At 33.3% G+C, this 15735-nt stretch overlaps 1 protein-coding gene across 1 annotated transcript in view; it reads right to left on the bottom strand.

Annotated features, from left to right (window-relative positions):
- Positions 1-15735, bottom strand: part of LOC145327619 (uncharacterized) — a 70959-nt gene that overhangs the window by 21713 nt on the left and 33511 nt on the right. The window contains exons 5-8 of the mRNA XM_080171159.1: positions 6518-6563; positions 6163-6212; positions 5656-5687; positions 3759-3792 (exon numbers count right to left, since the gene is read on the bottom strand). Coding sequence (XP_080027285.1) covers positions 3759-3792; positions 5656-5687; positions 6163-6212; positions 6518-6563 — 162 coding nt within the window. The remainder of the gene's footprint in view (positions 1-3758; positions 3793-5655; positions 5688-6162; positions 6213-6517; positions 6564-15735) is intronic.

Genomic DNA, 15735 nt, shown 5'->3' on the forward strand with positions numbered 1-15735 from the left:
TATCAAAGTATCACAAAATGATTATAATTTGAGTTTTCTTGTAATTGTAATGTGATTCTACTATAAATATATAACTTTAAAAGCTGCTTATTTTAATATTCAACTATTAGTCATACTATATTATATATAAAAGCATTAAGCGGCTCTGTATTCAGAAAGTGCAGAAAATAGCCAAAAACCATCCCAAGGCTTTAATTCTAAACGGAAATAACCTAAAACTATCCCATGTCTTAGGTAAAACTTCCCTAAAATTAGAACTCGAGCGGTTCAGTAGTTAACAAAATTACAGACAAAAAAAATCTTAACACTATATACATAACTAGCAGCTACGCCCCTAGAAGCCTCTAAGGGCACTTAAGGTTGAAGGGGGAAAAGTCGACATCTTCCCATTTTTAATTTGAGTTTCAAAAGAATTGGTGGGAGGGGGGTGAAGACACCCTCCCTAAAAATAGTTAAAAACCTTCCCAGGACCTATAATAAGCTTCACTGTATATGAGAACAATATCGGTTTAGCGGTAAGCGAGATCCTTCGAGACAGACAAAAACTGCTTACTACTTTATATAATAGGATAGGATATATTTTATAAATAGATTGGTCTAATATAAAAGTAACAGGATATCCATCTGTCTGTGTATCTGTACTGCTAAAACTCTAATTTACAATTGAGATTTTTTATACTTTTGGGGAATTTTATATATTTGAGGAAGTGTCCAAGATCGAGGGTTTGTTGCGATCTTGAGGTTAAATAAATGATTTTGATTTTTTGATTTTTGAAAAGTAACTACTCCCATGAGAAATTTCACCCTGAAAAAGTTACAATTAATGAAAAGAAATTTTAACAATGCATTGTCCATATCCTTCCAGAAAGGTCACAGGATGGCTGTGAGTCTCTCTGTCTGTGTGTAAGATCTCGCTAACAGCTGAACCGATATGGTATGTACTCGAGTACTGAAAGGAGTAAAATCAACCTCAAAAGAAAAAGAGATCAAACCAAAAATAATTTTTTTTACTTTAAAAAAAATTAAAATGAAAAAGTGGGGGATTGATAAATTATATAATGAATAGATACTTAGTTATACAATGTCCAAATTAAAGTATAATGTAATATTCATGCTAAAAATAATAAGATGGATAGATAGATATCTAAATTATATGATGGATGGATGGATATATAGATAGATAGATGGATAGATAGATACTTAGTTAAAACAATGTCCAAATTAAAGTATAATGTATTATTCATGCTAAAAATAAATGTTTGCGTGATACGACGTTCAAAAATAAACTATTTTTAAATAATACTTTCTAAAAGTAGCAGGATGTTTGCAATCTTTGTGTCTGTCTGACAGTTCTTGCTAACCACTGAACCGATATGGTTCTCCTTTACAATGCATCTTATCATAGGTTCTGGGAAGATCTAATACTTTTTCTGGGGGAGGATACCTTCCATCAAGTTCCCCTAGAAAATCCCCACAATTTTAATCTTAGTTTTTTCCTGGGAGGGTAGTCGTAACATTACTCAAAATAGTTAAAAACCTTTCCAGGACCTATGAAAGGCTTCTCTGTAAAGGAGGACTATATCGGTAAGCGAGATCCTTTGGTACAAACAGACAGAAAGAAAGAAAAACATTTTGTTACTTTTATAAAAGGAATAATCTTCCAGGAATCTAAAGCAATGACCTATAAACTGATGTACATCCCCAATGATACACAAAATTACCCCTTCTAAAGATTACAATTAGTGATTGAAACGTTTAAACACTCAATTCAATGAACCAACCAATCAAAATTCATGAAAAGTCCCCAAAGTTGTTGAGCCATCAAATAATAAAACGTTATGAAACCTTGTGGACTAGTGTAAACAGCCCAATGTCCCCTCCCTCCCTTGTTATTCTTGCCTTGATATTTCCCTGTTTATTTCATCAGTAGAAATGATTAATAGCAAGAAATTCAAGTATAATGAGAGATTTCACAATGGGCTAAAAATTTTTTTTTTGTAAAATAAAATGTAATTGAGGGAGGGTATATTAGACTTATTATTCTGGTACCGAAAGAACATCAAATTTTTCGTTCATTTTTTTATCAACTATGATCAATGAATAAAAAGGAATTTTCCAATCATGACCCTTCAGAAATGAAAACAGTAATAGTGTCTGACTATGACGTCAGAAAAAATTTACAATTAACCAATGAGAGGCCGCTATATATTTTACAATTGTGAATACAGGCTTCTCATTGGTTAATTGTTAATTTTTTCTGACGTCATAGTCAGACACTATTACTGTTTTCTTCAGAAATCTTAAACTGTAATGATTTTAGGTGATTCTTTGTCCTTGGTAGGTTTAAAGCTATTTTTTGCTTAACTCTTTCCAGTACCTTACAGAAATAGACACTTTGATCAAATGTCTTTTGTTTAAAAGTTCTAATTGTTCTAATTTTCAATGTCTCTAGTATTAAGCGATTGGATAAAGAAACCAAACGGTTACCCCTCAATATTTTGTCCACTATTGTACCACAGTGTGTTAACTAAGGGCTAAAAGAATTCCCTCTTACATAAATTAGCATACAATGAAGTTTATACATTCACACTAAAAATTATTTCGAAATAAAAATACTTTGCGATAAATAACTATTCTGGTTATCATTAATCGCACAGTGATTCAATTATAGTTTGTCCAAATGACCCATTTGTAGAGCTGTACTTTAATGAATATTTTAATCCTTGTTTTTAGACAAAAATATACTTGATTGTAGAAACGTAATAATAAAGCAGATGATATCAGGAACAAGGGAAAACTTATGTGTTTCTAACTCACTTATTTAATATTTTTGGATGCTATTTAAAATAAATATTCAAATATTTAGATAGATATAGATTTTCCTTACTCTTTAGGTTCATTTTTATGCATTTAAAGTTACTTTCTCAGAGTTTTTTTGCATTATTTAATACTAATGGCTATGCCTCTAGAGGCTTTAATTGGCACTTACGCAATGGGAAGAGGGAGATGGCCTTATTTTTTTATTAAGAAAAAGGGGGTTTATTGTTTCCAGGGGCTTTTTCTCTTAGGAGAGTGGAGGAACACTATAAACCTTTCCTGAACCTATAAAAAGCTTCTAGAGAGTTGCAAGATCCTATGGTAAAAACACATAGAAACACAAACTAACAACCTGTTACTTTTAACATTTTGTTACTTTTAGTATTTTAATGTTATTAATTATCATTTTAGTCCTTGGTTGATATTAACCAAAACTGAATATTCAAAACACACTTTGGCAAAATCACCATACATTACAGCTTAGATAGATAGATATATAGATAGATAGATAGATAGATAGATAGATAGATAGATAGATAGATAGATAGATAGATAGATAGATAGATAAATAGATAGATAGATAGATAGATAGATAGATAGATAGATAGATAGATAGATAGATAGATAGATAAATAGATAGATAGATAGATAGATAGATAGATAGATAGATAGATAGATAGATAGATAGATAGATAGATAGATAGATAGATAGATAGATAGATAGATAGATAGATAGATAGATAGATAGATAGATAGATAGATAGATAGATAGATAGATAGATAGATAGATAGATAGATAGATAGATAGATAGATAGATAGATAGATAGATAGATAGATAGATAGATAGATAGATAGATAGATAGATAGATAGATAGATAGATAGATAGATAGATAGATAGATAGATAAATAGATAGAAAGATAGATAGATAGATATATTACCTTGTTAATATTCGCACCATGTATAAGAAGAAGTCTGAAACAATTTATCAAAAACCTCTTCTCAATATATTTTTAACAATGGACATTTTACAAGAGTGGCGGGTTCTAGAGTCTCTTATTATCATAGCGCACCTGATTTATTAGTTTAGTTTAGTCATGCTGTATTTATAAATAGCGATTTCGTCCCTAGAGGCCTCTAGAAGCACTTGGTGGAAGGTGGGAGAGGTATAATAAGAAATAATATTTTAATTATTCTAATTTGCTTGAGATATAAGCAACAATGCAGTAGAATATTTTTTCCAGTATGGCGTCGAAACCGATTAATATCCGTTAGATTAGCACAAGTTCTCAGCCATACTAAAAAATCATACTAAAAAGCATCGGGTTTAACAAAACTGGTTTTAATCAACTGATTTTTAATTTTAATATCTACTAAAAGCTGTTTATTATACAATGCGATAAATAACTATTCTTAATTGTTTACTTATAATGCAAAATTTTCTATAAATATTAATAAAAATTACATTTAAAATAACTGAACTGTTATTATACTGTTTTTATGACTACGGAACCCAATAAACAAAGAGAGAGAAAGAAAGATAATGATAAGCGGCGAGTCCTTTTTGCATAAAGATATTAATATTTTACAAGTCAACAATGTATCTACAACCAATACAAAGCTTCCTAATCTTGCCAAAACTAGAATTAACACACAATGACTTTATGCAGGGTCGGACATTAGACTTTAAATTTTCATCGTACCCAAAGTTTCCTCATGTGTTAGCTTAAAACTTTGGGTATTTTGCAAATTATGAATGGATGATTTAAACCAACAGTGTCCATAAGTGTCAACCAATCATCAAAATGACGAAGCCTAATCTGTCCCACTTTTGAGCAAGACGATTCCTATATGACGTCATATAAAGGGAAAATAAAAAGGAAAGGGGGGGGGAAGAAAATCTCTTTAAAAGAGATGGGAGAAAAGGGAATCGTCTTGCTCAAAAGTGGGACAGATTGGGCTTCGTCATCAAAATTCTCAGAAGTGTAGATTTTGTTTTCCGTCCTTAGTGTTGTACAGCAATTTATCGTCCATAGTCTTATCCCTGAAAACTCATGATAAATTAGATAAATATAGAAAGTCCTAGGAAGGGATTGGACATTGGACCGTAAATTACACTGGTACCCAAAGTTTTATCTTCCTCGTTCGTTTAAAACTTTAGGGACTTTTTAAAATATTGTGATAGGATAGTTGTAAACTATTAGTGCAAACTTTAAAACCATAATTTTAATCGACATAATAGGTGAATAGGGATGTATATCAATTTATCGTCTATTGTCTTATCATTTAAGATGCGTAAGGTTATAGGCTTGGATTTTGGTAACTTTAACGAAGAACAAGTAGACATCGTATTCGTAACACTATAAACCTAACAAGGATGATAACCTCTGTAAGTAGCGAAACACATAAAAATCAAGGATTGACAAAGTGAGTTATAGAGAAGATATTCAGTGGAAAGGGAAAGAAAAAATAGATGGTAAAGATAGATAAGAGATAGATAGATGAAATCCTTATCAATGACTGTCAGACTTACGGAACAAGTAAATTGTATGAAGATGTATTTTGTTAAGAGATATCTTCACAAAAAAAAACAGCAGTCTATCTTAAATAGCAACCGAGAAATATACAGTTTCCAATTGCGTTACTGACTTAAGGATTGAGTACTAATGAGAATCTTCGCCAATCAAAAAACCCAACTTTACATATTATAGATAGATATACCTTAGTTTGTAAAATCTTTTTTAATAATTCATTTTTCGAAAATTCAATCGTTCAATCAATTATTGCAATTATAAACTAAATTTTTCTTGTTTTCATAAATTCTAAGAGTTTTTGTTCCTTATGACAACAATGTTCTCGTCCAAAACAGCCTAAAAAGAAAGAATAATTATTTATCGCATCATTTTATAGATATAAGTTTTCTGCAGATATAATTAAAAAAAGATTAAAACCAGTTTTATTGCCCTGAGGGCCGAAGGTCCGAACTCACAAAAATGATTTTAATATTCGTGAAAATTTTCTGTATTACGATGCTAGCATGATTTTTAAGTAAGTCTGAGAACCGGTTCTAATCCAGTGGATATTAATCAGTTTCTAAGCCATTTTTGGTAGGGGGCTAATAAAGGGACAGTACAGATTTTGGGCATATGAGTTTTTATTGCGTTTAACAATAATTTTGAAAAAGTTTTCGAAAAGAAAGTCTTTAATTTTTAGTGGTTATTTTCTCCCTGATATTTCATATCTAAAAAAGTTGAATTTTTGTATTTTTAAAAACCCTTCTTCAATACTTTACACCTAACAAAACCAAAATTTGTATTTCTTAAAATGTAAAAAAAAATATTTTACCTGATGTAACGCTGTCATACCAGCCATGTTAATTCGGTTTATATCAATATCTAAATTAATTTTTATATTATATTATTTTTAACAATCACGCAACCTTCCATCTATTAAAAATAGCTGAATACAAAAGAGATCAACCACTAAACTAGGACATTCATCTTGAAAATCAGCTAAGAAAATCAAACTGTTTCTGACGGACAGTCGGACGAATTATTGAATCATAGAGTATTGTTGCTATTAAAAAATAAAATTACTTCCATAAATTTATAGACTTCTTTACATTTAAAATCCAGATAAAGATATTTATTAAAGATTGAAAACCTAGCCCTACGGGGCTCTAAATAAAATAAACTCTTACCTAAACTTGCTCTGCGTAGCATTGCTATAATTGCTTCTCCGTCGCTTTCCTGATTATCAATTCAAATATTTTATATTTAATAACTTTTCTACCGATTGCGATTAAATTAATCTATCTAACATGTTAAAGATAAGGGAGTGAGGCATTGTGATTTAAATTATATTGGTAAATTTGGGTACTTTTAATAAGTCTTGATTTGTTTGTACAAACTATCATTCTCCAATACAAAATATGTACTGTTTGTTACTATTATTTTATGGTCCTAATTATTCCTGCCATTTCTTCTTAAAATGATTTTCTTTTATTCAACGTTTTATAGATTAATAAGAATTAACCCAATTAAAGTCTATACTAAAATTTGCGAAAATATTTCTAGAAAATCAAGATTAATGTTATTTGATTTGATTGAGAACATCGCTGAGCTTTTGTTGTGTTTCCAATGGAAATGATTTTCCAGAATGGTTTCGTAACTAATTAATATCCGGCGGATTAGGACCAGTTCTCAGCCATACTGAAAAATCATGTAGAGCATGGCATTACAGACAATTTTCCACGAAAAATAAAATAAAATTAATACTCGTTTAGTTAGTTACCTTCTGGCATCAGGGATAGCAAAACAGATTTTAATCTTATAATTTTCAATTTCAATATCCGCAGAAAGCTGTCTATAAGACAATGCTATAAAAAAGCTATTATTTATTTTGCAGTAGGACGATGTACATGGTTACAATAGAAATAGAAGAGTAGAAGAATATTCTGAACCCTTTTTTCATCAAATCTAAGAGAGAACATTCCTAGCAGACAAAAGTATTGTTTACTTTCGACTCAAGCTGATGTGGATTCTTAAAAAATGATAGACTCGCTATTCGATAGTGTGGCAAAATTATTTTTGTGAAAAATCATCCAAAAGCACATTAAAAATCTACAAAAATTAAACAAAATCATATGTTAATAACCCTCTTAAGATTTTATTTCATTTTTGTAAATTTTTTTATTCGATTTTGGAGGATTTTTCACAAAAATAATTTTGCCTCACGAGCGAGTTGCCAGCCTAACTTTTTTTTTAAGAATCCAACTTTGTTTCAAGCTTTCAAATTGTAAACGAAATTTTTGGGCAATTAATTCTGATTCCGCAAAGCTTTCTACTAAGAAAATATACTGTTAACAGCTGACTTTTATGTATGTATGAAATGAAAAAAAACATGCCTTCGTAGGAAAATGTGTACATAATTTCAACCAATGAGATCCAATGTAAATTCCGATGCGATTCTCCTATTGGCTCAATCAGACATTCCCTCTCTTTCTTAGTACCTTTATATGGTTACTAAGTTAGTGAAAGAATATCTGCACATTATTCTGAATGTCCCTAATTCATACATCCTGTTTTATTAAGTTGTAAAAGGTTGCATTTTTTTTGGTGTAATTCAATAGGCTGATAGACAGACCATGTTAAAATTAAGTGCTGTTGTTTTATCAACATAAGATTAGCAAAGTATACATATTTAAGCTAACTTAGGAAAAGGTATCATAACTTAACTATAGAGATAATGTAATTTTTAGCTGATTAATTTCTGCTGGATTAGAACCGGTTCTCAGCCAAACCTAAAAATCATGTATAATATTGTATTCAGACTATTTTCCACGAACATTAATATGAAAATTTAAGATTTAAACCAGTTTTCTCAAAAAAAAGGACGAAAATTAGGTTTTAAAATTTATAGAGGGGAGGGTATGGGTTAATTGGGTACTTTGAAGTACAATTATTTTTGCCAGCTGAGAATAAAACTTTATTAGAGTTCATAAAATCTGGTCTAAAATCTAAGCTGTTATATATCAATTAATTGAAGATATCGCTCTAAAATCCTAAATCACCTCTAAACACAAGTGCACAAAATACAAATGTTTAAAGTTAGACTTAATGTTGATGTAAGTAAAATATGATGTTATGAGGTAATTTTTTCATTATAACTTGAAGTATACTTCAGGTTTAACAGAGGATTTAGAAATGGTAGATAGATAAATTTATGTCTCTTTTTATTAGAAAATAAAAAGTTGCATATTTTGACAATTTTAGAAGCTTATTCCTAGTATAATAAAAAAAATAAGATTTGGTGGTCATTTTTCATTTCTTTATCTGAATATTCTTTTAATTTATATTAATTCTAAATCTTTTAATGTCTCTAAATTAAAACAAAAAGAGGTATGTAAGGGACAATTATATCAAAGACATTGAATTCATAAATAAAACACAAAAACATGTATATTTGGGACATAATTTAAAATTAATCCAGTTGAAATCTAATTGGAAAAGAGAAGTAAAAAATGCTTTATAGATTGAAATACAGACTAACCAACAGAAATGACTAAAGAAACACATTACAAAAAAAAATTTCCAAAAAAGTGTATTTAAAGGAAAACAATATTTGATTGTTTAAAAAAGGGATGTAACTGTCCAAATGAATGAAACTTTGCATTTAGAAGTTTAAATTATTGCTAGAAAAAGTAGCCAAACCTATATTTTGTGCTAAACTTTTATTATTTCTATTCAATTCTATACAAAGAAACATCTCTAGAAACTATTCAATTTTAAATGGTTTCACTGACTTTAGTTATCCTTCATTTTTCAAAAATATGCATGCAGACCACATTTATTAAGTTAGAATTTAATAGCTAATTGTAAAAGCTACCCTGCAGGGTTTGGGCATAAGGGGGAAAAATTTATCATCCAACTTCCCAAATTTTTGATTTCTCTAAACAAAGAGGCGATTGTGCACGCTAGGCACTTTGAGGGAAAGTACAAAAATATACAGTTCTATAAAATTATCGGATCTACTGCAGTTCACGGTAAAATATTGCTGGTAACGAATATTGCTAAAAATTTATGAATTTAAAAGGCTGTTAGCTGCCAAACGGCTGAACATACAGATCATGCCCGAACACTGTTTTAAGAGTCATAAAAAGGCCTACAAATAATCTGGAATAGACATAAATCAATAATGCATAATTATCTCACAGTGCAGAGAAATGTGCGAAAAAGGCCTATTTTACGCGTTTTTTCTTCAGTGAAGCTTTCCCTGTGCATCATTGGATCTTGGCTACTCCAGATTATTTGTAGGCATTCTTATACCACTTAAAATGGTGTGCGTGTATGATCTGTACGTTTAGCCATTTGGCAGCTAGCAGCCTTTAAAATTCATAGATTTTTAGCAATATTCATTACCAACAATATTTTACCGTGAACTGCAGTAGATCCTAATTATCTATTACTATTTAACAAACTTAAAAAGTTAATTAATTCAGATTTTTTCCTTGTTTAATTTAAAAGTAAAAGAATAGTTAGCAGAATCAGACTAAGTTAGCACAGTCAATCCAAAGAATTTTCAAAACAATTTGTTTTAGAATATTTTTAAACTATATTAACTGTGACAAATAATTATCCTGAATTAGCCCCTACCTGTCATATCAGCAGTATTTACTAAATTTTGTTGTTTTCAATTAAAAGACTACACTGTCAATTTTCCAAAGTCCTACTTAGGGCATGGCAAACTTAGTCAATCTTAGGATTATTCGTTTGTTCTCTCTGGAGAGATAGAAGATTAAACCAGGAGCTTTTTGCAACTTAAAATTCATTGAATTCTGTTTGTATGACAGCACGGCATTGCGCGTTTCTACACCCCTAGGGTTGCCAAGTGGATTTCTTAAACAGTGATCTGATGGCTTTCAATAAATGTGATTCTGCATAAAACCTTTTTTTCTAGTGTAATTTTCTAGTTGATTTTATAATTTTGTTTCCATGATAATTCTAATTAACTGAAAGAAAACCTCTTCTATAGTATACATAGATTTTCCTAACAAGGGCAATTATGTACATATGTAGTGAAGCAGTAATGGGCTAATAGTACTTTGAAGGAAATTAACTTTTAAAGGATTCAGCAATCTAGATTAAACCTTTTTAGGAAGATGTTTTAAAACTTCTTCAATTCTTGTAAAAAATATGCGTCTAGACAAATATAATCTAGTTATAGAGATGCTCTGCTACAAATAAAAAAAAAATTTTAGTAGTTTTTAAAAAGTAAGTTGGCCACCCTGTCTGTTGTTAACGCCAGATAGTTGACACAAAGTGTGAAGTTTAATTTACATAAATATCAGGGAGACAGGGATACCATGTAATAATATTAACATTTACTTTGCTACAATTTGGTTTTGTAGCTACAAAAAGAAACTAAAGATGGCGAAGCTGCATAGAAACTTAAATTGCCTAGTCGAGAGATTAAGGTAATAAATATAGAGTGATAAATAGCTATGAATCCATCTTCCCTTTTCAAAGACCTTGTACCATTTTTGGTTTGGGTCTTTGATATCAGCTGAATCTTTCAAAAATGTAAATACAGCCGGATGCCGGCAAAAGAACATTAAGCAAATTGTAAACTAATGTGAACACAAAGACGCCCAAGCTCTTTACTTTGAGGGGGGGGGGGTAATTAGGGGTTTCAGAGTCACCGGTTATGCATTCTTTCAATTTATTCGGCTTATAACTACACTGCAATTGATATCAGGGATTAAGGGACAGATAATTAATAGATTTAACAACTATTAGGTGTTTTGTTTTTAAATCTATGGCATAAACTATACGTTAATGTCCCTAATATTCCTAATATATAGAATAAAAATGGTTGATAGAAGGATAGTTAAAAACACTTAAAAACTTATTCAAAAATGTTATATGTTATTTTAATGAAAAGTTCCTTTATTCCTGAAATATATATAAAGATGTATAAAGATAGTTGAACAACAGTTAGGTCCAAATAAACATTACTGTTTTTAGTAAGACTCTGCGCCAATTTCTCTTTTATAGACCATGAGAGTTTTATAAATCAAAAAAATGAAATTTTCAGCCTATAAGGCTATCCTGAACCATCCTTTTTTTACTTAAAAATAATAATAAAAAATATCTTGTATAAAACTTATGTATACTGAAGTAACAGGATGTCTGTCCATATGTATTTTTGTTCACTCATAAATAGCTGGACCAAACTTTTCACAATTATCAAGGAAGTTTTTCATTGGTTCAGGAAATCTTGAAGCTATTTGTCATGCAGGGAGGAAGGGGAGTCCAGAGGAGCTAGTGAAAAAATAACCCATTGATACAGCAATCCGTTTGTGGAGCTATCCGTAGAAAAACTGTGGAGTGTGAAGTTTAATTTACATAAATCTGTGTTGTTTAAATTTACAAAATCATTAACAAAACATTCACTCCTGTCAAGCAGGGTATGCATTGACTTCAACATGGTGGTGCAAATTTCACAAAATGGCAAATTAGTAAAAGAAATGAAAGGTCCAGTCCAAAAAAATTGATGTACAACCCCAATTATAATAAAAAAACAAAATTACCCCAAATTTTAAAATTATTGGTTGAAAAGTTTTGAGATTATAAACATATCATAGTGAAAATGACATTTTATCTGTCCATCAAGTATTATTTTAGATTTATTTCGCTTGTTGGCTACAGCTAATTTGGACCAGCATATGCTTTAATGGTTTGATGAATGTGCGGAAATGAATACACACTGTCAAGGAGAGGCTATCTACAAAACAATAGGCTAGGCAAGGGGTTGGTTATCTATTAAACAATAGACTTTCAATCATTATGTAAATTTTAACAGGATCTATGTCTATCTCTGTGTATGTACTGAAGGATCTTGCTAACCGTTTATCATGTATCTTTCTCCATTTCAGGTCCGTAGAAGGTTTATAGCTATTTTAAGGGAGGGTACAACCTCCCTCCAAAGATAAACCGCCCCTGGATGAAAATAAAACTGGAAGTTGTTGTGGGGGGGGTGTCTTAACCTCTTTTCGAGGAAGCTTTGTGTTTATCAAGTACAAAATTAATTCCTTATCAGTAATCCTAAAACTAAGCGCAAATGTCGTCTTTTTTGGCTTTCCCTTCATAATGTGACGCAGCATGGATTGTTTATATGCGCCCACGTTTTCCACTTTTGAATGAGATATGAGAGTGTGAAGATTTCGGAGGACAAAATTGGGCCTATCATTGGTCTCATTGAGTGTGAACGACCCTAGTATATCAGGGATTTGAAACCATAAGAGCTTCAGGTCTTTGAAATAATTTCATCAATAAATCTATATTCAAACCTGCTGTTGAAACTTGATGGTTCCTGGTATTGGGGGTTTTGTATGTTCGCCAACTGATCTCGTGAACTTCCCGCTAATTCGGAAGTCCAAGCTCAACCAAAGTGTCATGGTTGAGACAATTTCAAAGTATCTGATGAATAGGCGTTAGCATTCATCAAGAGATCAATAGCATCTAGATTATTGATGCAAAAAAGAAAGAGCTGCACAAGCAATTTCAAAGTGTTGAAGTTTGGAGGAGCTGCACAAGCAATTTCAAATGATTGGAGTTTGAAGGAGCTGCACAAGCGAATTTCAAATGGTGAAAAAAAACATTGACAATTTTTCTGTGAAATAATTACCTAGTGAATCAATATGGTGCTCACTAAAAAGCAGAAAATTGAGCGAGCTATCGCTATTGGCAATGAAAGGCTAGAGGTGTTTGACGAACAGATAAAAGTGTTTTATGAAAATCTAAAAGCCTGCCAAAGTTTTAGTTCATGTGAAAATGTGAATTTAAAATCAATTCGTGACATTTTTAGTGAGGTCAAGGACCAATCTGACCTAATAAAAAGTCTAAAACCTGCCGTGGATACTAGTGAGCTGCGCGAGTTCAAGCGTGATTTGGATGAAGCTAGTGAGCAGAAAACTGTTGCAGATAAAGTTTATGCGTCGTTGGAGCAGTGTACAAAAATTCTGTACTGGCTTGACAATGATTCAGACGACGCGAGGTCAAGCACTGTCGCCAGGAACCTCGACGTCATTGAGAAGGTGAAGATGGACATGGGAGTGCTTAAAATTTCCATGGAGTTGCGCCAAGAAGTACGTGATATGTACCGAAGGCTTAGAGAGATGGAACGTCGTTCATCTAACTTGGATGAGAGTGGGACACCTGCCATTCTCTCCAGAAGTATGTCTGCCGTGGACATTCGGAGTTCCAACCCGCAGTATGGGCGCTGGGACAACAGTTTGTTGCCGTCGTTCGACGGTACTGACACGGATTACCCAAACTTTAAACAGGTCTTTAAAGATCTATGTTCTGGTTATGGATTTGCTGACCAGAGGTTAAGTCTGATGTTGTGTATGGAGAAGGTGATAACCAACCCGGAACTACGCAAGCAAGTGTCAGCGATTAGAGATCATAATGAACAATGGGCGTTTCTTGATCAGATGTTTTTATCAAACACTCGCCGGTTCATGAGGATTTTAACTAAGTTGAACAAGATGAAACCTGTGGATAAACCTGTGGACGTGGTTAGCGCAATTGCTACCTTCAAGAGCATGATGCAGGAGGTAGAAGCCATCGTTGGTTCTGCAGCTAAGGATTACAATCACCTAACTCTTATTCATATTTTTAAAGACAAGTGCCCTGAAAATTTGAGAGACAAAATTATGATGGAGCTAGGTAGCATGAACCAACCAAACATCCAGAAGATTGTAGAACTGCTGGAGAGGACCAGGGGTGCCATGTTGGCCGGTGATATGTCCTATGACAATGGCGCCGGCAAGAGAAATCGTGATAGAGCTGCCGCCGCGCAAGTGTCTGGCCGCAGTGACAATGAGAATGGAAAGGCTGGAAAGGACAAGGCTTCCAAGTGGAACAGTGCATGTCCTGTTGAAAATTGCGAGGATAAACATCCTATTTTCCGTTGTCCCACATTTAAGAAGATGGATGTTGTTGACCGAAAAAAAGTTGTCCAGCAGAATAAGTTGTGTGAACTCTGCTTGTGTGATGGTCATGCTGCTGACAATTGTAATAAATCGGATAAGCTTGGTGTCTGTGGCACCAATAATTGCGACGGTTATCATAGTCGTATGTTGCATGAGGCTAGTGCTAGTGTGAATACAGTCTACAAATCAAGTTCTGCGCCTAGCACCTGTACCTTCCTGCTGCAAATAGTTCCAGTTGTAGCACCTGGCGGCGGCGCCTGCCATGCCGCCGTCATGTTTGATACTGGTGCGAGTCTACCACTTATATCTGAGAAGATGTCCCACAAGTTGAAGCTGAAATCTACCGGCAGATATACAAACATTTCTGTTGCTGACGGTAGTGAATCATCCTGCCGCAATGTGGTGTTCTATCTGAAGGACAGGGATGGTAACTTGAGAGAATTTGAGGCAGCTGTTATGCCTAACCTCGGAGGTGGCAACGAGATGCGCTCGGTCCATCCGGAAACCGCCGCTAAAATATTTAAGATGCCGCCAGAAAGATTTACATATATCAGTGGAGGCTTAGATATCATCATTGGAAATACACATCCTGACGTGTTTCCATCAACCTACCAGAAAGTGGGCCAGTCTATGTTGTGGCGAACCATTTTTGGTAGTGGTTTTATCTGTACAAGTGCTGACTATGGAGCTGGTCAGCAGAAATCTGCGTTTAAAGCTGCCGTAGCTGTTGATAATGAACCGGTTGGTACTACCGTAGCTGTTGATAATGAGCCGATTGGTACTGCCGTAGCTGTTGATAATGAACCGGTTGGTACTGCCGTAGCTGTTGATAATGAGCCGGTTGGTACTGCCGTAGCTGTTGATAATGAACCGGTTGGTACTGCCGTAGCTGTTGATAATGATGTTAGTTGTGCTGCAGTTATTCCTGATGATATTGGTAACGATACTGTAGCCGTTGAGAATATTGTTACGGCGGGTATTGAGCCGCTGAATGATTCGGTTCCAGCCGGACAAGAGCCGACGGGAGTTTCGGTTCCGGCTGGACAAGAGCCGATCAGAGTTTTGGTTCCAGCTGGACAAGAGCCGACGGGAGTTTCGGTTCCAGCTGGGCAAGAGCCAATAAGAAATTCGGTTCTGGCCGGACAAGAGCCGACGGGAGTTTCGGTTCCGGTCGGACAAAAGCCGGTAGATGATTCTAAGTTTTATGACAGTCACACTTTTATTGCTTGCCCTGGTGCTGTCATGAGTCAAGAATCGACTTGGCTGCTGCCAACCTTGCAGCCCGACACAGGGTAAGAGGCCTGCAAATGGCGGGTGGAAATATGGCGGGTGTTGCCGCCAGAAAGTCATTGAAAAATTTCAAACCACACATATCTAATTTACAACATAAACTATTTATGTGAAAATGATCTTTAAAGAAA

The sequence above is a fragment of the Acartia tonsa genome, chromosome 9 (assembly GCF_053477335.1).
Source record: "Acartia tonsa isolate MP-2025a chromosome 9, ASM5347733v1, whole genome shotgun sequence".
In the NCBI taxonomy this organism is placed as follows: Eukaryota; Metazoa; Arthropoda; class Copepoda; order Calanoida; family Acartiidae; genus Acartia; species Acartia tonsa.